This window comes from Nesoenas mayeri, assembly GCF_963082525.1.
Source record: "Nesoenas mayeri genome assembly, chromosome: 3".
Taxonomy (NCBI): domain Eukaryota; kingdom Metazoa; phylum Chordata; class Aves; order Columbiformes; family Columbidae; genus Nesoenas; species Nesoenas mayeri.
The window spans coordinates 68,195,089-68,218,435 of record NC_137544.1 but is presented as its reverse complement, the minus strand read 5'-3'; the positions used below and the strand labels follow the sequence as shown (position 1 = coordinate 68,218,435).

At 39.4% G+C, this 23,347-nt stretch overlaps 1 protein-coding gene across 3 annotated transcripts in view; it reads left to right on the top strand.

Annotated features, from left to right (window-relative positions):
- Positions 1–21,622, top strand: part of SASH1 (SAM and SH3 domain containing 1) — a gene marked incomplete at both ends in the record, with an annotated part of 539,456 nt that extends 517,834 nt beyond the window's left edge. For all 3 annotated transcript variants that reach the window (XM_080342260.1, XM_080342259.1, XM_080342258.1), the window contains 10 exons: positions 1,758–1,829; positions 4,281–4,424; positions 6,589–6,724; positions 7,735–7,904; positions 9,010–9,219; positions 9,885–10,035; positions 12,243–12,356; positions 18,814–19,952; positions 20,523–20,654; positions 21,362–21,622. In XM_080342260.1, the coding sequence (XP_080198386.1) occupies positions 1,758–1,829; positions 4,281–4,424; positions 6,589–6,724; positions 7,735–7,904; positions 9,010–9,219; positions 9,885–10,035; positions 12,243–12,356; positions 18,814–19,952; positions 20,523–20,654; positions 21,362–21,622 (2,529 nt within the window). The remainder of the gene's footprint in view (positions 1–1,757; positions 1,830–4,280; positions 4,425–6,588; positions 6,725–7,734; positions 7,905–9,009; positions 9,220–9,884; positions 10,036–12,242; positions 12,357–18,813; positions 19,953–20,522; positions 20,655–21,361) is intronic.
- Between the last annotated feature and the right edge of the window lie 1,725 nt (positions 21,623–23,347).

Here is a 23,347-nt window from a genome sequence, read left to right as displayed (position 1 = left end):
TAGGATAAGATAGAATGGACTCTTCACAGAAGGATGACATTACTCATAGCTAAACGTGCTGTGTTGTAAAAGCTGATCTTATTACTTGTGGTTGGTCTCAAATGCTTTCCAAAAACAATTTTTAAAAAGCTATGCCACAATCACATTGCCTTCTGGGGAAAAACAAAACAAAACAAAACAAAAAAAAAACACCTTAGAAAAATTCTACATCACAGCACTCTTTTTAATGTGTGTGTGGCGTAGGGAAAGCTGGCTTTGGGTGCTAGTAGAGTTGTTGTGGGTACAAAAGCTGTCTTCCAAGTAATGTATGTACACAACACACAACTTACAAGCTGGAAAAGAAGACTTTTAAAAAGCTATTAATGTCTGTGCTGATTAACAGTGAACAGGTCAGGAAGAGTGCTTACTTTAATAGAATTAATTGGTGTAATTGTTTGTTAAGTGGCACAGTTTATAGAATTTGATTCTTCCTAATAGAGTGTCGAAGCAGACTGGTAGTTCTCATCACAGTACTGACTGGGCAACCTTTGGTAGGTCTGACCTGATGCTTACCTGAGTTTGAATGTGTCCTTGAAGTTACTCTGTTGGGTAGTTCAGGCCCTAAGAACTTAAGGTTTGTGAGTGTTTGATCTTCTGCCTCCTGTTTGTCGCAGCTGAAACTCTGAAGAGAATACTTACAGTAGATATCTGCAACCCACACTCAGAGCCCAGAGCTTAAGTTGTGCAAATGAATTGGAATTGCCATACCTTAATTTCCCTGGATTGTCCTGTAAGACTTCTGGCAAAGCCAGGTACTTGAGTACTGTGCAGCTGGTTGTTCAGTGGACAAATAAAAAAATCAAAGATTTTACCTTCTGGACTGCAAAGCAAAAGCTGGATTGTCCTTGAGCCCTCTAGGAGTCTGGTCTTTGTTTCAAGTGGCACCAAAGCTTTGGCAGAGAAGCCTCTGCCACAGTTAAACTGTTGGCTGTGGCGATGCAGCTGTACTGAGTTTGGTTGCCCTCTGCTCTTGGGAGGGAAGCAGTGTCCTACTGCTGATTTTCTATATTTATTCAGGATGAATTCAGCCAAAACTGCGTCACTCCACCAGGTGGTTATGGCATTGTAAACATAGCATACTTTCTCCTGGAAGTATCAGAGAAGCCACATAAGACCACAGGTGTGATGGTAAATACCTAATCTGGAACCAGGGCTTGCTTAGTCTCTGGGAACGCGATACTTATGGAGACCTGGGCTGGTTTTTCCCTCCTCTTATGAAGGGCTTGCCCTACAAGGCCTCTAGCATTTTGCTGTATTTCAGTGGAAAAGGAGTCTATGCAGCTATTCCCAGAAGGTAGGTTACTCAATGCTTTAAAAGATTGGTGTTTGTCCGTTTCAGTGCTACTGTGGACTTATTTATGAAGGCAGATGGGGGAGTGCTGAGGTGGAGTTGCCAGCACTCTGGAAAACTTGATGCATAACATCAACAGTTTGCTCAGATGAGAAAGTCTCTTTTTCTTTTAAAAAAGAAGAGTAGGCAATAGATGACTAAACAGCAGCAAACCTTAGGCCAATGAGTTGTCTCTGGAAAAGATAAATCACTCAAATTACTTTATAAAAGATTTCTTGATTTATAATCTCCCATCCTTTTGTTTATTTGTTTGTTTCCATTTTTGCAGACATTTGTGTTTTCACTGGTGTGCTCCACATCACAGACTTTTTGAGCGAGCTAATCATTGTGATAGAACTGTATCCATCTTTTTTTTTTTCTTTTTCAGAGAACCTGTAGCTTTGGAGGATTTGACTTGACAAATCGTTCCCTTCATATTGGAAACAGTTCTGACCAAATGGTGAGTTTAAGACAAGAAGGAACAGACTTGAAATAGCGTTAAATGAAATGCACAATAGAGTTATAATAGACTGAAGTGTAATTTAGGTCTGTAATAACAGCTTGGGGATCCAAGAAAGCAGAGTATCTTTGTTAACCTCAAGCTTCCTTAGCTTTGAGAATAACATACCCACCCATATCCATGTGTCTATGAGTATTTATATGCCATATGTGTAAAGAAGCAGGAAAGAGTGATCAAAGCCCAGATCTGGGGGCACATCTGTGGGTTATTCTTATGTCTGACTTCCTCAGAGCATCACTCCAGGCAAAACATACGATTACTATACTTTCTTGGTGAAAATATTTACAAGATGGAATGATGAGGCAAACTTCCATTCACTGAAGATCTGCAAGTTATTTGGGTGGAAGTCATTACGTAAGAGATTTATTATTTGTTTTCTCATCGTATCTAAGAGCTCTGGAGTAGACCAGGGTCTCATTGTGCTGGATGCTGCACAATCGATCTCAGAGCTCTTTGAGTCAAAGGAAAAAAAAACCTTCCCCTGAGAATTAATTCCATTTTATGTTATTCATGTTGATCCCAGTATTACTGCTGATCAGCCTTGTGGCCAAAAATAACAGAACAGAAATGAGCCAGAACATTATATCAAATGAAATTGCCAACTTTTTTTTTTCCTTTTGCCCATATATTTTTTTCTTTTGTGTTTCAACTTTGGTTCCGTTCACCTGAATCAAGTCTGAATTGTGAAGTATCTTATATGCCAGAATTATATTCTTGTTTATCTTAGCTGGGCTTTTTGGGGTTGTTTTTGGTTTTCTGATTATTTTTTGTTAACATCAGAAATTGCCCCTAAACTGGCCAAAAACTATGGGTGGTTATTTTATTCACCATTTTTCAACTCAGTAAAAAAGTTAACTTCCAAGCTTACAGTGTTTATCTTTAAGCATCGATACTTTAGCATATTTTGTTCAGATTGGTTTTGATATAGGGAAGTGTGAAATCTAGATGTTATTTTTTTCCCTACTAGGATCAGTAGTGAGAGAGATGCAGTGCACCAGAATAATGTATGCAGATTAAGGGGTTTTTCTTGAAAACATTTAAGTCCCTTAAGTGGAAGGTTTATTTCTGAAAAGATAAGGCAAAGAGCTGTCCTTAATTTTTTCTAAAAGACCAAAAGTTACCAAAGATGTTTTAATCACAAACAACTTGTAAAGGAGAAAAATATAGAATTGTTAGGAATGAAGTATCAGCTGAATTTTGGAGAAACTTTTGAGAGAACATAAGTGTATTATAGCAAACAAACATCAATTTAGAAAAAAGGTTAAGTCTTTTATGTAGAATATAGTGCACACTTATTTTAGGGTTTGTTATCTCACATACCTTAATTGTCCTCAGAAGGATTATTGAACCAAGTCAGACACCAAATTCAGTAGTCAATCTATTTGGTCAAACAGATTTTGGTTCTTTTTGCATTGTGATTTTTGGTGCACCATTACCAGTGGAGTTGTAGAGCTTCCTTGCTGTGGTTCCTGACACACTGTAGAACAAAAGACCATGTTGAACATGCTGCCCAGACAATCTGAATAAGGACTGAATCATAAAAGTAAGGCTGGCAAAATGTCAACTGATCCATCTTAATTCTTTGTGTGTGCTTGTGGCATAAGTAAGTGCTAGGTATCTTCAGCTGGTTTAGGAAAGGTTAAAAGCATTCAAAGCAGCTGGCCTTTCTCATCCACTATATATGGACCAGCTAATTTGGTTCAGCAGTACCCTGTTGTGTGTTTAAGAATAGCTGTGCAAGTGTAAACTTCTACCATGGTTGATGGGTTTGGTAGCTTTTTGTGTATTTTTTTTTTTTATAAACAATCCGCAGTAAAACCACAGAGGTGGTCATCAAAAGAGGTTAACTGAATGCCTGTCTGAAAATAAAAATTAAATTTGGATAGCCAAATGTAGGTATCCATATATATATACAGGCAGATATATATTTGGCTAGGACTGGCTGTGTAACCTCATCTAGATGTTACTGTTCGGTGGCGGGATTAGACTAGATGATCTTTTGAGGTCCATTCCAATCCCTAACATTCTGTGTTTCTGTGATCTCAGAGGTATCTTTACTCTTTTAAAATTGTATGTAGCATTGACCAACATGATCCACAACTACTGTTGTATGTCAGGAGATCTTAGCCTCAGTTTTCTATTTGATCAAAATACTTACCTGAAACTCAAAGGGATAAAGGCATCCTAACAGACCCAACACAAGGAAGGGATACAAACCAGGCCTTAGGAGTAAACTACAGTGGACCACGACAGTGATTTGCACAAGGTCTCAACAGTGAATTTAGAGCAGTAAACAGGATGCCATGCTGCTGGATACCTCTGCAATGACTGCTGACTGAGGAGGGAAAATGGCTTACATTTTATAGGCTTAAACCCTGTTTTACTTTGCAGGGCAAAGAAGGAGACTTTGTTTATAAGGAAGTGATCAAATCACCCTCTGCCTCCCGTATATCTCTGGGCAAAAAGGTGAAGTCTGTAAAAGAAACAATGAAGAAAAGGATGTCTAAAAAATATAGCAGCTCTCTGTCTGAACAGGTATGTAAGGTCTGCAATGGAATCCACGTAATAGTGTAGAAGTGATAATCATTATTTATTCCCATGTTTTAAGGCATCTCTGAAGAAATTTCTAACAAGACTATGTAGTATGGCTTATTCTTATGTTCTTATAGAATCTCTCACTGTGAAATAGCATCCTATAGATGCCAAACCATGAAAATGCATTTTAAGAATTTCATTCAAGTAGCTCATCAGCAGAAGCCTGTGACTGATGGTATTACACATCTCTCTCTGTATTTTCATTTCTTTATCTATATAGCATCAGTATTTATTAAGGGAACTGATCTGTGACATGGAGTCACAGTAATATATTTAATCTGGGATTTACACCTTAGTTTAAATTCCCACCGTAATTTCACATACACAGTTCCTCTCTGCTATAACAGATTTTTTTCTCCATCATAGCTTGCCCTCTGCAGCAGCCCATTAAAACAGATGCACAATGTAGTCAGAAAGCGGCATCCCACAGAAGATTTTCCTATTATTCTTTCATTACAGATTTTTATGACTTATTCTTAAAGGCAAACCTGAAGTACATTAGTTGTAAATCAGGCTTTGAATTTCGGTGGAACAATTGCTGCCTTTTTCCCTTCTGCTATACTTTTTCCTTTCTTTGGTGGAGCGTCAGAAATTCTTCGGCCTTTGTTTAAAACCAGTCTTGCCCCTTGATCTCTGTAAAGCAGAGCTTAGAATGCAGAGCTGGCTCTGGCCAACATCGCCCCCAGGTGGCCTCGCACCGGCCGCTCGGTGGCCGGAGCTGCCGGCAGCGGAGGATGGAGACCCGGACAGGGCAGGGCAGCCGTGCCCCACCACATCTGCCTTTTGGCATTAATGCGAAGTGCTAGTGCCTGTAAAAGGAGCAGTTTGTAACATTCGAAATAACAACGCCAAACTGCAGGGTCTGGAGACAGGATAGAGAGGCAGAAACATGACTGGTTTTGTGCACTGTTTGCAACATTAGAATCCATTTCCTGTAGGACTATTAGCAATGCTTATTCATACTCAGGGGCAGAGCTGCAGTTATGGGTATTTAATTTAAGTTTACAATTAAAACATTTTAAAGTCTTACATGATTTGATATTGATAAGAAGATGCTCTGGTGTCTGACTGGCCTTGCAGTGCCCCCCTGCAAAATCTGCCTAAGAAAGGAATACTTTGAGAAATGGGTTTACAGTGAGTTAGCAGTACTTCTGCTCTCTAGCTCTCTCCAAGATTGAGTTGACCTCTGAAGTCATATGCTGGGATTACTTTTTTTTCCTGATGATTCTGATGCATGAAAATAATAGCTTTCATCTAAAAGTTTTATGACAATACCTCTCCACAAAATCTCTTCTTGTATGCAAGCTACAATTATTTTGCTTTCAAACCTTTTGGTGCAGTTGTTTTAGAATATTTGGACCTTTCTGGCATCGTGACTCAGACCATACGTCAGTATCTCTTCCTGTATCCAAAAAAAAAACCCAAGCAAAAGCTATTCTGCCCACCAGTATCTACCGCTTTGCTTCACAGAGGCTGACAGAATTTCAATTTAGGAGAGACACTTTTTGATTTCCTGTAATGCTTGTCTGAATGAAGAGAGAATTTGTCTCGCCTATTGCACATGTAGTAAAATCTTGTTATATTTATGCATTCATGAGTATTTATACAATGCACGGGCTGCATTTTCAGTTTATTGTGGTTTTTTTCTTCAAGGTAAATGAGCAAAGATGTCAACAATTCACTGGGGAAAAAAAAAGTACATTGCTGTGCATTTCACTTGCATTGTCTGATTTGTTTGTATTCATTTTTGAACAAAATCCTGATTCAGAAAGCTGAATTTGGTATTAGCTGTCTTGCAAGTACTGCTGGAAAAATACCACGTGTCACTAAAACCTTTAAATTGGGAGTTTTGTGTAATGTTCCTTTCTACTTACAATGCTACCTTTTTCAGACTGGACAGTTTGCTCCTGTCCCCACTACCATGCCTAGTAAAGTGAGGTTTCTGCCACAGCTGAGTACCACTAAATAAATAGATAAACATAGAAGGTTTCATCCTGTCTGATAAAGAGCAGGAAAAGAGAATCTCTTTCCTTGGAGATGAAGGACCAACTCTTGTCAGTGCCTGTGTACTTTTACCAAACTGAAATGGTTCAATCCCTTTTAGGAGTCCAGTCCTGGGGTTATGCCGGGTTCTCCACAGTCACCTCCGCCAGACACCGACTCCTTGGACAAACCCAAGCTGAAAGCCGGTGGCTCAGTAGAGAGCCTGAGGAGCTCCTTAAGCGGTCAGAGCTCAATGAGTAAGTTGGGTTGCAACTGTGTTTCTCCGTTTCTGTGGCTTCAGGGAGCAGAGATCTCCACAGTAAGCAGAATCAGAGAAAGTCAAAACAGAAGCAGTGGTTAAAAAGCAGAAAAGCTGATGGGTTAGTCATTAAGAGTTTACAAAGAACCATAAGCTCTTTGGTGCACAAAGGATCTTTTTTGCTTTGTGTTTATACCAAGCCCCAAAAAAGTAAAATCCTGCTTTCTGGCCGGGTCTACTGCATCCTGCTATTGTAATATAAATCATTAGAGTGAGAATTACAATCCTTGGTCAGTAGTAAACAGTGTCATCTTCATGCTAGATTTCTGTTGGGCACTCTTGATGGGCTTCCCACCCCCAACTCCAGAGAAATCTTGAGGTTCTCTTATTACTAGTTAGAGGAGTATCGTTTAAAACCTGTCTGGTTAAGACTGTGTCTACACAAAATGGAGCTTAAGTGAGACACAGATGGTGTCAACTTGCCTCACTGTGAATTACTGATCAATAAAAATCAAGAACATATTGGAGAAAAAACTGAGGAGAAAGCTTCATTTTTAAATAACTGAAAATCTGTTTGTAAAATCATCTGCTTTTTTTTTTTCTTTGTTTGTGATATCAATACAAAGTGTTGCCATAGAACAAATTCTGGACTTGAGGGGAGGTTATTTACCTCACACCACTATGGGTTTTTTTGTAGGCAAAACTTCCCAGAAAGATGACATCTCCTGTGATCTACCATAGATGAGACAGCAGTTAAACAGTTTCTCAGTTTAATATAGAAGAGCTGAAACTGGGAAAGCAGGAGTGCAAAGTAGATTAACTAATTCTTCCATCATATATATATGTGTGTGTGTGTGTGTAAAAGAAATAGCAGAATTTAAGGCTTTTACACTTTGATTACTATGTTTTGTAGAAAGAAGGCCCATTTTCTGTCTTGCCTCTATTTATTTCTGAACTTTCTTCACGAAGGGATTATATTTGTGGACTGATATTACTTCTTTCACACAGGTGGTCAGACAGTGAGTACAACAGATTCTTCAACCAGCAACAGGGAGAGCGTGAAATCAGAAGATGGTGATGATGAAGAGCCTCCTTACAGAGGACCTTTTTGTGGAAGAGCCAGGGTTCACACTGATTTTACTCCAAGTCCTTATGATACAGACTCTCTGAAGCTCAAGGTACCAGCTATATCTGTTTTTAAGGTGTCAAACTTTTGTTTTGGCAGAATTCTTCATTAAGAGCTCTTTGAGAGAACTATATGATTCTTAATCTTTTAATGAGTTTTGATGTGGTTTTTGAAGCCATTTAACCTGTCTTATTCTGATACATTTAAGATTTGCTTGAATTATAGCAAATGTTGTAGAACATAAGTTAGGTACTAGTATTCTTCTTTGTCGAGGGAAAGACAGTTGCATCTTTAGTTTCTGGAAAAATAAAAATGTGCCACAGATTTATTTTTATTTTGCAAGGATTTTTTTTGAAAGGTTGGAAAAATACTTTGTCTGCCACATGGAATTTTCAAAATCCTTGAAAGAAATGTGGATGCACCTACATGTAGTGTCTCTTAATGGCATTTCAGTTAATATAATTTATTTTGAGCTAATATTGAATTACTTTGCTGACTGTGAGTTGTCATCCCTCCCTGCCCCACTTTAATTTTTCTGGATATCAGCTTTTTTTTTTTTTTTTAAAGTTATCCTGTATTCAGTTCAAACTACCTGACTCCTTACAGTCATTACTTAAAATTTCGAGGACATCTATTTCCTATTAAAACAAATGTATGTAAGGTAATCTCTTTAAGGATACAAAACCAATTGTGTATCCGTTTCTTTGTTATGGGCAGGAGCACATTGGGAAAAGCAACAGTGTTACATGATTCTTTCTACATATGCCTCGTTTCTCCAGGAGATCTGATGTGAGATTGTGCCCATATACACTGAGCATGTTCTTATTTGTACAAATTTCAGATAGTTGCACAGCTTAGAGACATTGTACTAAACAGCAGTGATGTGCTACCAGGATGTGAGCAGGTTTGTGAATCTGGACAGCTGGGGTCTGTTCCAGGTTCTATTGTTGACTTGTTCTGTGGTGTTAGGTATGTCACTTAATTCCCTTTTCTTCCATTTGTAAAGGAAGTATAATCAGAAATATTTGTGAAAGCTGTGGTTAACCTTTCAAAATTCCATTCTGTGTACATGAAAATCTAAGGGAAAGTGGGTGTGCTTGCTTGGATATCAATCAGAAAGCATGCCTGAATGGCTTTCTTGCTTCTTGGGTCTGCAGAAAGGTGACATTATTGATATCATCAGCAAGCCCCCCATGGGCACTTGGATGGGCTTGTTAAACAACAAAGTTGGCACTTTCAAATTTATCTATGTGGATGTGTTAAATGAAGAGGAAGAGAAGCCGAAGAGGCCCACCAGGAGACGCCGGAAAAGCAGACCACCCCAACCCAAGTCAGTTGAGGATCTCTTGGATCGCATCAATTTAAAGGTCCAAATTCTCTCTTTCTGTTTACCTTACCTTTCAGGTTTGATTGTGGGAAGGGGGCCACACTTTTGGAGTTGTTAGTTTTGAAAGCTGTACACCAGATTCATAATCCTAAGGATTGTGACCCCACTTAGCAGAATCGGGTCCTAACTGCAGAGTGAAAATAGCTTTGGCCACACAGAACCGCATGTCAGGCTTGATGAAGTACTGCAGGCTGCGAGTTCATGCACTTGGAGACTGTAAATCGTTGCATAGTGTGGCTACTGGCTAACACATGTCTTTAAAGAGGAAGTTATTTTCCATGTTTCTGTTCAGAAAAACTAGGGACAAATTCGTGTTGCTGTCATTCACCCTTGGTACATCTCCCTTCGTACAAAGCTGTGCTATATTGTGCGTCCGGGCAGAGTGCTTCCCAGGCCATTGATTACAGTGCATTCCAAATACAAAAATATGTGCAGCATTCTAGTTCTGGCACAGCTACCTGCCTGAACTCTGAGCAATGTTTATACAAGCTATAGTCCTATAATTTTGCTGTTATACAGTGGTTTGCATTTGCTAAACTACTGCTTTTTTTCTTTGGTTGTAAAAATATCTTCTAGTATCTTTATTGAAAAAATAAATTGAATAAGTATGTTGTCTTAAAGCTCCTTTTTCTTTTTTTTATGCAGGAGCATATGCCCACTTTTCTGTTCAATGGTTATGAAGATCTGGATACCTTTAAGCTTTTAGAGGAAGAAGATTTGGATGAACTGAACATCCGAGATCCTGAGCACAGAGCTGTTCTCCTCACAGCAGTGGAACTTCTGCAGGAGTATGATAGTACGTGGGATTTTGAGGTTTTCAGTTTTACTAGAACTCTGCCAAGAACCTTGTGGCCTCCCTAAAGCAGAAGACCGGTTCCAGAATTTTGATGGTTTTTTTTTCCCCTAATCTAGTTATTCCAGGGTAATCCTCTATAACAGCATGTAGATTTTTGAGGAGTGACTTAAGACTTGCATTTGTTCAGCCAGAATTCTTTGTTCATGTAAGCCCTGTTACTCAGCTTATGTGACGTCAAGTGTATAATGCATACCCTTTAGAATACTGATGTTCAGGAAGAAATCCTGAGATAACCTATTCGAATTAAGAAGCTGAGGCATGGAGAATAGGAAAGAAGAAACTTATAAATTAGAAGAGAGTGAGATTATCAAGGGTAAAAAAGGGTCAAGGCCTGGGGGGCTGTGTGGAAGGGAAATGTGAATTAAACTTTCGCTTATATTATCTGCAGGTGTATATGATTCTTGGGCTGTGAACTGCAGGATTGTACAGGCAGCTTCAGGTTGTACTCAGGACAGCACTGCAATTTTAAAAGGAAGAAAACAGATCAGTAAAGTGCAAAGAGTGAAAGATGGTTACCCAGCTATCTAAGGTGCAGGACTGCAATTCTGCCTGTTGTACAGACAGTCTCAGGCAAGCAGTTGCAAAGATGAGGGGGAGTAAGCTATAGGAGTCAAATTTGATGGCATCTTTGCTGCACAGGAGGAAGCAGGGCTATACCATCCATATTGTAGTCACGGTAGAGTAGAATCATCTGAAAAGCAAGTGTAGCTTGAGACAGAAATTTAAATGCGCTCAGTACATAGTTGCAGCAAGTTAAGACAGTACTGAACTTTGCCTTCGTCCCTTAGTGTCAGCAGAAGTTTAGTATCACACTGAGCATAATCAGCGGATTGGATTGTGTGAGGGCTTTCTCAGCTGCTTCTGTGCAAAATCCTATGTTTTAACTTAAGTTACCATAGCAGCAATTTAAACAGCTGCTGATTAAGTTGGCAGTGCTTAATTCTGTTATAGAGCAATGTGTGGTTAGTACCTCTGGACAGTGCTGCGTGGCCTAAGCTTTCACTGACATGTAGCTTTCTTGTTCGTTTCCCAAAGAGGCATCCACACTTTTTCCACCCTCCTCTACCCCCTGCTAAAACTGCAGTTGCAGAACCGGGTGCTTTTCACCTATATCAGAGTAGCTTTTATCACCTCATATGACCTTTGCTTCATTATTTGCAGACCTATTTAGAATGCTCACTTCCCTGAAGTAATTTTTCTTAGGAATCTTCAATTTTGGTTTGAAAACTTGAAGAACTGTATTATGTGGTTGTTGGAAAATATGAATTCGAGCTCCAAGTCAGGGTGATGAGGAGAAAGTGAAGTGATGACCAGACAGCTGGAACCTGGGAGGGGCAACAGCACTTAGGTCCCACCCCGTAATTAGCTTTTATGTGCTGAGGATAGGAATCGGAATAGCCATTACTGACATTTTATTGCAGGGGAAAAAAAACACAGCATAAACTGTATCCTTGCATCATGAAGTTGGTTTACTATATCTAGATTTAGTTTCTTTACAAAATATGATTTCTGACCAAACATTCTGGGTAAATTCCTGGAATCCAGCCTGCGCAGTCTGAATGGACCACACTTGAGTGGCTATTTGCACAAACCAAGGAAGGGAAGGAATTTTTACCACTTGTCTCTCCCTTGTCCCTTCCCACTTCATTAGGGGACAGTATGTAACTTTGCCAGACCCACTCCTGATGCTTTCTCTTGCTCCCTTCTGGAAAGTAGGTCAGGGTTAGCATTTTGTTATTTTTCACTTGGTTTGGTTCTTTTTAGTGCTTTTTGCATTTGTTTTGGGTGTTGGGTTGCTTTTAGGTCTTAGAAATAATTTTGACACCATCATTTTAAATACATTTCCATGGTTTTAAGTTGAAGGGCTTGGCTCCAAGGCAGCTGAGACACACATGGTCTGTTCTGCTCTCATTGTGTACCAGACTGCTCCCTCACACCCGTGCTGAGCCTGTTGCTTAATCCTTTGCCAAACAGGATGAACATTTCCAGTGTTTGTGATGGCTGTTCCTAATGCTCATTCTTTTCTAAAACACTGATCTGATACAATTAATACAACAGGGAAGGTAATGGTATTGGAAATGGGAGGTTGAGAAGTTCAGCCAGATTTTCTGTTTGCCTGCTTTTCATTGTGTTCTCGCATCCTCTAGGTAACAGCGACCAGTCAGGATCTCAGGAGAAACTTCTCATTGAAGGCCAAAGCCTAACCGGATGCTCTCCTCGGGATTCTGGCTGCTATGAAAGCAGTGAAAACCTGGAGAATGGTAATAGTGACAGCAATGAACCTTATAATCCCTGCAGCCTTTTTTTCAGTGGATAACGTCATATACTTTCTGCTCCTGTTCCTAGCTAGCAAAAGCTACTTCAAACGTGACTTTCCTCTTTGCTCTGACTGCCTCTTTCTCTCTTAGCTTGAGACATTGGTTTTCATTGCTACTTCTTCTAGTTTATTTATTTGCTTTGGTAGGAAATAGATCACATTTCACAAATCATCTTTTGTGACCCTAAGGCAACAGGCACTCTCACTGCCATTCCCTGCCTTCACTCCCTATCATATTCTCAGGCAGCTGTGCCTCATGAGGCTTGCACTTCTTACACTCTGACAGCCTTTGTCTAAGGGTCTGCTGGCAAATGAGAAGTCACTGAACTCTACTGAGATAAGGAGAATTTCATCTAAACCCTTACAAAACCTGTTTAGAAGAGATGTTCTCCATTTTAGGACATGGTTTTGTATTTGCTTAGGGTGCATAGAATCATAGAATAGTTTGGGTTGGAAGGGACCTGCAAAGGTCACCTAGTCCAACCCCCCCTGCAATGAGCAGGGACATCTTCAACTCAATCAGGTTGCTCAGAGGCCCCGTCCAGCCTGGCCTGGAATGTCTGCAGGGATGGGGCATCTGCATCTGCCACCTCTCCAGGCAACTTGCATTCTCCTCTGATCAGAAACCAACTGCAGAGATTTAGGACTTTCTAGTGTATGAACGGTAGCAAGTTAAATTAATTGAGAAATTGGCAAGGCAATAAACTATTGAAACAAAATGCTTATGGTATCGATTTCTATTACCTTATCTTGCGTCAGAGAAAGGCGATACACTGATAAATTACCAAGACAGATGATAAGAAAGATTGCTCTGTTCTGAAGAAATCAGGTTGTTGTGCTGACTGAGCATGCTTTACTTGAGGGATGGTGTAAACTTGTCATTGGGATGAATTATTAAAATAGATGAAATTGGTTTGAGTTTTACATTATCACTCCAAGCATTTGAGCCATGGCTTGGCCCCAGACTGCCTGGTTTCATCGCTAACGATCAGTATAAACAGGAAACCAAGAATAGAATAAATAGAAATACTGAATGCCCCTCGTACTGGCTATTTTTCCAATTTAAAATACAAGCTGAAGATCTTTCTCTTAGTATATGGATTTTCTGTCAGTCTGCCACTCAGAAATAATCATTTACTGAAGCAAATTGCAATTTACTTTGAAGCTGAATGCTTGAAATTGGCAATATACTAAATTCCTGAAAGCAGAGAGAATTTTTCTCTTGAATATGAATCCCCATACAGTAGGCGTGCTGGAATATAATCGTAACTAAATATATAGCATATGTGACGATTTTATTTCCTTTTTATCTCTTAGTGCCATCATAATGATACCTGTAGCACTGAAGTTAAATTGCTGCCTGTGCATTTTTCTTATTTTAACAATATAATAAAATCTTTAGAAAGCAATTGTCATCACCTGCCTACTTAGATACTTACTTTTAAACTAATACATCTATCTAGGTTTGGCAGAATGTGAAAAAACACTGATGGTTTTTATATTGCTTTTCATGTATGGCTTGCTGCATTTCTGCATCATTTTTGCTCACAAATGCATTTAATGCTTTTTTTGAAAACCATTATGAAAAGAACATTTGGTATGGTATTCATTCAGAGATTCTGTTAAGGCTGGTTAATCGGAAACATGCTCTACCTTCTTTGCAAAGTTCATGGACCATAGTTGTCTATATGCATATTGTTTCAAAATACATTGGATTCTCATCTGTTAAAAACAAGGATGATGTGCTGATCAGCAATAATAAAATACATTTCATAAAGAGGAAATGCATTCTGAGAAGAAATTGGTCTCCAGATTTCCTGGAGAATGGTTATACATAATATTTTGATGACTAGTATAGTATATTGTTTTGGACTGATATTGGACCTTTTGCCATCACTTATAGATTTCAGTGCTGCCCTTACATTTTGGCTAGAAAATGGTTTGCTAGGTACTATGGCAGTGGTGTAGACATATTTTTTAAAGGTACTTCTCTGGGTCCTGCTGCACAAATATATGGCTATTCTCATAGTTATCCACAGTGCAGTTACAACAGCATTGTGATTTTATTTCACTTTATACAGAGCAAGGAACATACAATTTGTGACCTATTCACTGTTAGACAGGTGGAACAAAAGAGCAGAAAGCGACCCTCCACAGTCAGACCATCAGTCCATATAGTCCAGCACTTGGTTTGAAACAAGGCAGAGGGAGCAAGCTCTCCTTTAGACTTGTGACAACACTGCATTTATTGGGTTTGTTTTACATGCAAGCATCATCTGTCTGAGATGCATTTGGAAACCGTGTTGGAAATCTGGTTCTCACAGGGCAGGCCAAAAGCAGATAGCTAGAGAATAGTATAGGGACAGAGAAAGCATCTTTGCTTCCCAGGGTACTCTTGGGAAATGAATCACTGAAGAACTTCAAAAATTGGGTACTGTTTCCTGGCATTCATTCATTTTCCTGAAACTGTTTATCTTTATGAACATCCCTGGTCTTCTTTAGAACCTTCATACCTAACAGTGTCTGTGTAGAGACCTCTGTCACACTCCTTCCCAGGTCATCTCTTTCCTAGGGTGACAAGGCTTGTTAATCATTCCTTAGAGGTCATCCATGTCCCTGGTTGTGTCTGGCTTCTTTGAACCTTTTCTTGTTGTGCTGTATACAGCCTTTTTAAGGAGAGAGGGGATGTGAAGAGATCAAAATTGCACATGCCGTGCGCAGAGCAGAAGAAGCAGACAAACCACGGCTGGATCTGGTGGGATAAGGCTGTCCTCCAGTTTGTTCAGAAGCTGACGCCCAGATTTCTGTAGTGCCGATTGGGAGTCCTAGGCACTTAAGCATTGAATGCTAATTAGTCAGAAAAGGAAGCAACAGAACAGGTGGCCAGGTTGCCTAATGTAAAGTGCATTTCTACTAGTTTGTAATTAGTAAAAACAGCAATGAGACGAGAATTGCCCACCATGCTATCATCTTTGTTGTGGCAACAGAGCTGTTTGAAATGCATGCAAAATATAGCCACGGAAAGCAATCCAAAGTGAAGTTGTTAAAATCTGGGATCCAGACAGGCCACTGAATGCATTCTGTGTCTGGTTTTGAGTACTTAAATTTCTGAGGATGGGCTTCCGTACAGAAAAAAGAAGTACTAAGAGAAACACTGAAAATTTCTTGCTGTACCTATGGAAATACTCCCCAAGATAATCTCCTTTCTTCTGAGGCAGATGATGACAAGTAATTGAAAAGTTTCTTCTCTGTATTCTAATAACAAGAAGTATCGTGAAAGGTGGAGAGTGCTTTATGAAAAAACAAACAAACAAGCTTGCACCACAAATTTAAACAAAGGAGTTGAAGTATGCCTGTAGCTTCAATTGGACCTGGAAACAATACAAACTTTGCATTTCCTTTGTGTAGGAACCATATTTAAGTTAGTTTTTACCCAGACACCTTTGTCTTTCTGCACACACTTAAAGATGCTACTGTGGTTGAAAGCACTATGAAAGGCATTAGACTGCTTAACTTTACCAGGGAATCATTAGAATGCATTATTATCAAAAATACTAACATTAAAAATGTTTTAAATCATACTTGCTATAGACTTTAACCCTTGTAGGTTTTTAATTTTTTTTTTTTTCTGAGATAGGGAGGGAATGTTACATCAACGGACATTGTTTATATAGCTCTCCACTTTATGAAAATAACCTAAAAACATGTTTGAATGTCTTTTTTTCAGAAAATATTACCTTTCTTAATGTCTCAGAGCACAATGAAGTTACACCTGGCAGTCAGGAAGAGAGGAATAGCTAGAAAAAGAGAAATCACAGCTGTGCTCCTGATATTGCTCTTGACTTAAATCTATGTAAGAGAAATTACATTCTGAACACCTGTCCTTTGTGCAAAACCCCAGCATTGAACCCAGCACTTTTTTTAAACCTTTTTGAAGCAGAGAGCTTGAAGATTGCATGCTTGGTTATTTATTTTATAGATAAAATGTTTTGAACTTCCATTCTCTCCACATCTGTATTTTTATACAAAACAGGGCTGGAATGAACTAAAGTTTTTATTTTACTTTCCGTAATTTTTTCTTTTATCGTTTCTCTTGGGTTTTTTCCTCTTCCATTTCCTATTCCAAATTTCTTCTTTTATTTTCCGTTCTTTTTTTTTCCCCATTCCTAGGCTACTGACTTTACACAGTCATATCCTATTTCTAAAGAAATGAAATGATGTTTCCTAGATACCCTTATGGCCTCAGTAAGAGCTTATATTGCACGGTAGTAGCATTTCTCACAACTTTTCTTTCAGTGTTGAGATTCCTGAGTGTGCTTTCCTAAAACCAGTATAACCCCAATCAATATTTCAGATAGAAAAGAAGGTACATGGATTTTGTTATGTGAACTGTGGCAGTGAGCCCCAGACGATATGGTGATTACTGCACAGATCAGCCATGTACTAGCAAATATGAATTATGAAAAGAGAACACTCCTTTCCATACTCATTACATATTAACATTGGTGCCTGAAGGCACTAAAAAATGAATGTAACATTTCTTACATGTCTTTTTAATGTGGTTATAAGCTATCTTCAGAAGGTGGTGGCCTAGCTCCATGGAAAGTTGCAGGCAGAGAAGTTTTTCTGCTGCTTCTCTAAGCAAGACAACTTAATGTGTGATATGTCTATTAGTATGTTGGGGCAATGGTAATATTTAGGTTGAGTTGAACTGTGAACCATACAGCTTCAGAGAAAGGAGTTCCTGTATGCTTCCATTCAGCCTTGTAGGCACACCTTGATTTTACTTAACTTTGCTGGTATACCAGTAAATGCAACCAACTCTTTTTGAGGTGAATGTTTTCCTTAATTCTCTTTAAATGTGACCTCCATTTTCTTTGCTAGTTTTCTGGATACTTTGTTTTTTAAACACCTTGAGCAGAGGAACAGGCAAGAGAAAGAGCAAAAGCAAGCTATTTCTCTTTTAGGTTAAACAGGTTCTTTCATTCATATTCAAAGAGAGCAGTGTATATTGTTAAAAAGCCAAGCACTGATCTTCTTTCAGCATAAAGCTTTGAAGGCAAGCGGTGTGAGAAGAAAACATCTGTTGCTTAAAAGTGCACTGGATTAATTTAGTTCCAATTAAGTTAGCAAAACTTATCAGATCTCTAACTAGTCCTTTAATCAGCAGCTATTGATTGCCCATTATTACAGATTCTTGATACCATTTAGCCAAATCTATTGGTTTGTGTGTGTTTGTTTATTTGTTTTTCCATTGGAAAAAGAAATTGCAAGCTTTATCTTATGTATCCTGATTTTGGAAAGCATACTGTACATAGGGGAAAGTATCCCTGTCATCCTGAAGACAATAACTGTTCAGGATGTGCTGTCATTCTGAGAGGTCGTCTGCTTTGAGACGAATTTACTGCTCTTGTTAAAAGGAAAATTCCAAAATCTATGCAGTATTTGAGAAACGACCTTGTATTTCATACTAATGAATAGTCTAATGAGCTCAGACCCTTTGATGAGAATTTTTCTGTCAAGCAGATTTAATGGACTTCACTGTTTAAAATCAGTGGGACATATATCATAAAAATATAAAATAAAGCTTACAAAGAACCTATGGTTCATAGTGATTCATGTCATCTCATCTTAAGTGGTTATAATGAAACACCACATCTTGTAAGACCTTCCACTTCGATAAAACACTATGACATGAGAATAAGATTAGTCACACTTGAATCTCCCTTTTAAAACACTTCTCCATTTCATAATATAAGACGTTTCGCCATAAAACTCTGCTGTCCCTAAAAGTAACTTTTACAAAGAGACTGGTGCAAAACCAGTCTTGCAACATTTTTTTCCTCTCTGGTTTGCCATTGCAAAATGCCGCTCGTTTGAAACATAACACTATTGGCTCACTTTGTAATTAAAATGAATATACAGGATCTTAAAAAAAAAAAAAAAAGCTTCCCTGAGCAATCCAGTAAACTTCAAACTTCATTTGAAGGTGAATATAATGGTTGATATCCTAAACAAATTAGAAAAATAGAAAAAAAAAAGGTAGGTATTTCAAGTTACTACTGTGTGAGTTCAAACCAGTTTGTATAATGGGTATAGGGTATCAGTTCTTACTGTGAGGTATTTCTACAATGAAAAAGATTTACAAGAGCTAAACCTCAAATCTGAAAATTGAAGAGTAGGAAGGATATTAAGTATTCTAAGTGTATTTACTACTTCTTCATTAATAAAGCTGAAGCTCACAAATGCATGTGCTTAAAATAGCACTGAGTTCTTATGTATTTAGAATTAACAAAAAGAGAGTAAATCCTTTGGTTTCAGAGGCATTTAGAAGTGATCTATTATTTACTCTGCAGATTTATTTTTTTTTTAATGGTGGATTGTGATTTATTTGCTTCCAGGTAAAACTCGTAGGAACTGTCTTTTGCCCTCAAAATCGGCAAGCGAGCATAGCTTTAAGGACTTCAGCAGAAACCAGCTATCAAATTATCCTACGCTCCCACTGACCAAGTCGATAGAAACTCTACAGCAAGGGGGAAACGAAAGCCGGCTGAGTTGTGCGCATCGGGCTCTGAAGAGCTCTGTCAAGCCTCCAGCTATTACGGATCTGAAGAAGAACCGTAGAAGTTTACCGGTTGCCGTCTGTCGGAGCTATGAAACTCTGGATGGCCCCCAGGGTGTAGATACGTGGCCAAGATCTCACTCACTGGATGATCTCCAGGGAGAATCCAATGCTAATCTACAGGGCACTAGCAAGAAAGTAGGTTCTTTTCCTCAGGATTCACTGGATATAGCAAAAAAGGCAACCAGCTCTGCCCCGCCGCCTCAGCCTCATGGAGGCGGCTGTGTGGTAGATGACTTGATGCCTAAGCAGGGTAAAGGAGCTGCTAGTTCTCAGAAGGGAAGAGCTAAGGAATTGGACTGCTCTGTAATGGAGACTGCAGGTGGAAAGCCCGCTCGCTTCCCCCTGAAACACTGTGAAGCTCAGCCTGCCTTAGTGACACATCTTGCAACAAGGACACCTCTGGAAATACAAAATAAAGGCTTTCATGACCTTGCACGGGCTGATTATGCTGCAGTCCTCAAGGGAGGTCTAGAAGCTGAGCAAAAAGGCACAAATGAGGCAAGAATGCAACCAAAAAATCCTTCTCAGCCACCACCTGTCCCTGCCAAAAAATGCCGAGAACGCCTTTCTAATGGATTATATCATCCTCCCATGACCGCAAGTGGGAACCACTCAAGTCCAGAAGCACCCTGTTTGCCGGTAAAAAAGACCAGCTCATGTACTCCTATTGATTGTCACGGAGCACCTGCCCATAGGACATCTTCCGAACAAGAACCCAGTACCCCTCCTAGCCCACTACCACCCTGGCTGTCGGAGCTCCCAGAGACTGCTAGTGTTCAGCAGCACGTGATAAAGCTAGGTCCTGCTTCGGCGAGGAAGGTCTCTTGTAGCAGGGGAATGGATCTGGAGATGGTAATAGAAAATAAGTTGCAGTCTGAAGACATTGATCTTACTGAAGAACCGTACTCTGACAAGGTAAGTGGAGGACATTTCTTCAGTGGTTTTATTTGGCTAACATTCCCAGGGATAGTATTTCATTTATCGTATCTATGTGTTTTTGTGAGTGACCAGCCTAGATAAACCATAAATCATTGGGACATTAGACATTCTATAACCATGTTCATCTTTATTATCAGGTCTTACTCCTGAAATAACTGCTGTGTTGTGCAGGGACTGAGAAATCCCAGACTTACACTGAACCTTCTTTTTTTCAGGCCACTAGTATTTGGTGGCACTGGGCATGGAAATACCTCTTCCTCTGTTACTGTGGGAAAGTAGAGTTGAAAGCGGAAGTCATTATTAGATTTTAGGCTTCCAAGAAAATCTGAATTGCACACATAGTGATTATGATATCTTTTGGGGAAGGAAGAAGTCCTAAGGCCCAGTCCTTCCTTTAGGGATTGCTTTTCAGTTATCATGAAATCTCGAGGAAACCTGCTTCTTGCTGCCATCCTGCACTTGTCTTTTTGTCTGCAATGATTGGTCTGTATTGATACGTTTCTTTCATCTCTCCTTTCTTCTCTGTGTCTGGCGGGGAACATTCAGCATGGTCGCTGTGGTATTCCTGAGGCTTTGGTACAGAGGTACTCTGAAGACTTAGACCAGCCTGTAAAGGATGTTGCCACAAACATGGACCAAATCCGGGTAAAGCAGCTGAGGAAGCAGCATCGCATGGCAGTGAGTATTTCCATAAACCCAGTCTTCTTATTTATACTCAGGCTATTAAAAAGGACTGAATGCTGGTAAGGGGAGATACCTGCAAAGTCCTGAATAATAGTCTTGAAAGTCTAAACAGACTGCAAGTAGTGGTAACAGAGACTTGCTCACTAAGCGTGGCATGTATTAAACTCTTCTGTGTTGAAATCTCAAAGGTTTTGCACTCCTTTTTCATTTCTTAAACTATGCAATTGTCCACTCATTAGCAAAAGCTGGAGGGGGAAACTATCCAAAGCTTTCATGGCTTTTTAGAAGAGAACTTTTTCTGTCTGAGGAGGTAATAGGCAAAATTGGGATTCTCTTGCCTTATTGAGAAATTAAATGGATCACCCTGGAAAGTCTCGTCACTGGGTATTTTTTACTGATGTCAAACTAACTTAGAATGGCACATGATGGTCGTCCAAGCAGCTGGATACTGCCCACTATGTCTGCATTGCCAAGATTGTTGCTGTTGCTCCTGTGCCAAGTGATCTTAGCCTTTCAACCCACACCACTCTCATACTGACAAATGTACTGACAAATGTGATGTGAGAGAAGTTGAAACATCTGCTATGAAATTCTGCCAGTTTGGAAGAAGAAAAGAAAAAAAAAAAAAAAAAAAGACTTGCTATAAAACAAGCAGTTCTGTTTAACATTAAGGGTTGTTTTCTTTTTCCTTTACTGTCCAGATTCCAAGTGGAGGTCTCACTGAAATTTGCCGAAAACCTGTATCCCCAGGACTTATCACCTCTGTATCTGACTGGCTGATTTCCATTGGTCTACCCATGTATTCCAGCCTGCTCACGGAAGCAGGATTCAACACACTGAGCAAAGTGCCTTCTCTGTCACAAACTTGCCTTCAAGAAGCTGGCATCACAGAGGAAAGGCACATAAGCAAGCTCCTGGCAGCAGCAAGACTCTTCAAACCTCTTGATCCAGAGGCAATTTAACATCCTCCATAGCGTGGCATTGCCTGTTCAAGAATCCACTGCTTCTTCCAGCACCAGTATTGCTCTAATTACTTCACATAGCTAAAGGAATCAAGGAAGTGGCTCCCAAGGAGAGGCAGATATCTTCTTCGAAGGATATGAAATATTTCTTTTGCTGTCTTTGGCAGCTGAAGGAGAAGAGAAGCAACCACTAGGTAACATAGACATGGTACTTACCTCCCCTACATTCTTATTTCATAAAGCGCACAGGCTCGGCCTGAGAATCAGACAGCTTCAAAAAATTTAGGGACCCTTGCACATTTTCCTCAAGTTTGTGAAAGTAATACTAGCAATAGGCCCTGTTTTTATGGAGAGCTCCTTAGGTTCGGGGTTTTCTGTACATCTAGGTTCCAGGTACCTGGAGTCAGTCCTAAAGACCAGGTACAAGCCAAGGTGCCAATTCCAGTGGAAGCTGTTTGGCAAATGCCTTTTGTTTATTTTAGCAGTCTAGAGCTAAACACAAACCTCCACAGTCTTCCCCAGTCATCTTTGCTGTTGCTTGGTATAGGTCCCAATACGCCACAAAGCCTTTAGCTAGGCCAAAGTTAATGGACTGGAATTAGTTTTCATTGTGGTCCATCTCTGTCACTCCAATGCAACAAACCCGCAGAGAGCCAGAAAGCTTCTTTTTATTTGTACAGAGCTGAGGTCATTTTTATAACTGCTTTCTAGCTAACAGCTTTTTATTTGCCTTAAAATAAGCTTTTAAGCAGTTACCTAGTGTTCACTTACCTGTACTCATATTTCCCAAGTCTTGTTTCAACCTGTCACCCTTAAGCTGCACTTAGGGTGATTTCCAGCTGAAATAGCTGCTATAAAATGCCTCACCATAACACCTTCTGTGTTGTAGAAATGCTTTTAAAAATGCAGGGTTATGCTAGGTTTCAATTGTCAGGCTAACTTCTTGTTCACTACAGTCTGCATTTACTGTTACTAAACTGTTCCAAGATATACTGCCTTGTATATATGTAACTGCTTTTCATTTTAATCATATTATGTGTAGTGTGTTAAATTGTCAATCATTATGCTGCAGCTTTGACTTGGTATCCTGACCATATTGATTTCAAACAGTGGGTTTCTGCAAACGAAAATTCACTTGTGGGAGATAAAATGCATTGAAAAAGCAAATTGTGTCCTATAGAAATAATCAGATCCAGTAATTCAATTGCATGGATAAAAAAAAAATCATATATAGTCATATGAATTACACTGTGATTTTACAACAGTTGACAGCCCTCAGGACTGTGTGTTAATGTTCCCTCTCACTGGAAAAAAGCATTGTTTTGGCATATGTGCTGAACCATTTTTCCATTATGTAATGATATTTATCTGCCTAAATCCATGTAAAATGTTCCATTCACATATGTGGCTAATGACAGATTTTATTTTTCTATATGGGTACACATTTTATATACCAAATACAGATTATCATGTATAGCACATAACTAGCTTTTTCTTTGGGGTCTGTCTATGCTGCGTCCTTCAGCTTCTTGTAGCACAAACGCTCCATGGAAGACATAGCAAGCTTACTCTGGCAGGCAAAGGGAGATAGTATAGAAACCTGGGCACAGGCCAGGATGTGTGGCTGTTTCTAATACCAGTTCTGACATTAACTTACTGTAAAAGAATGGACAAGGCACATCACTATTTGGTGCCTCAGTTATCCCAGCCTCACATTGAGCTACC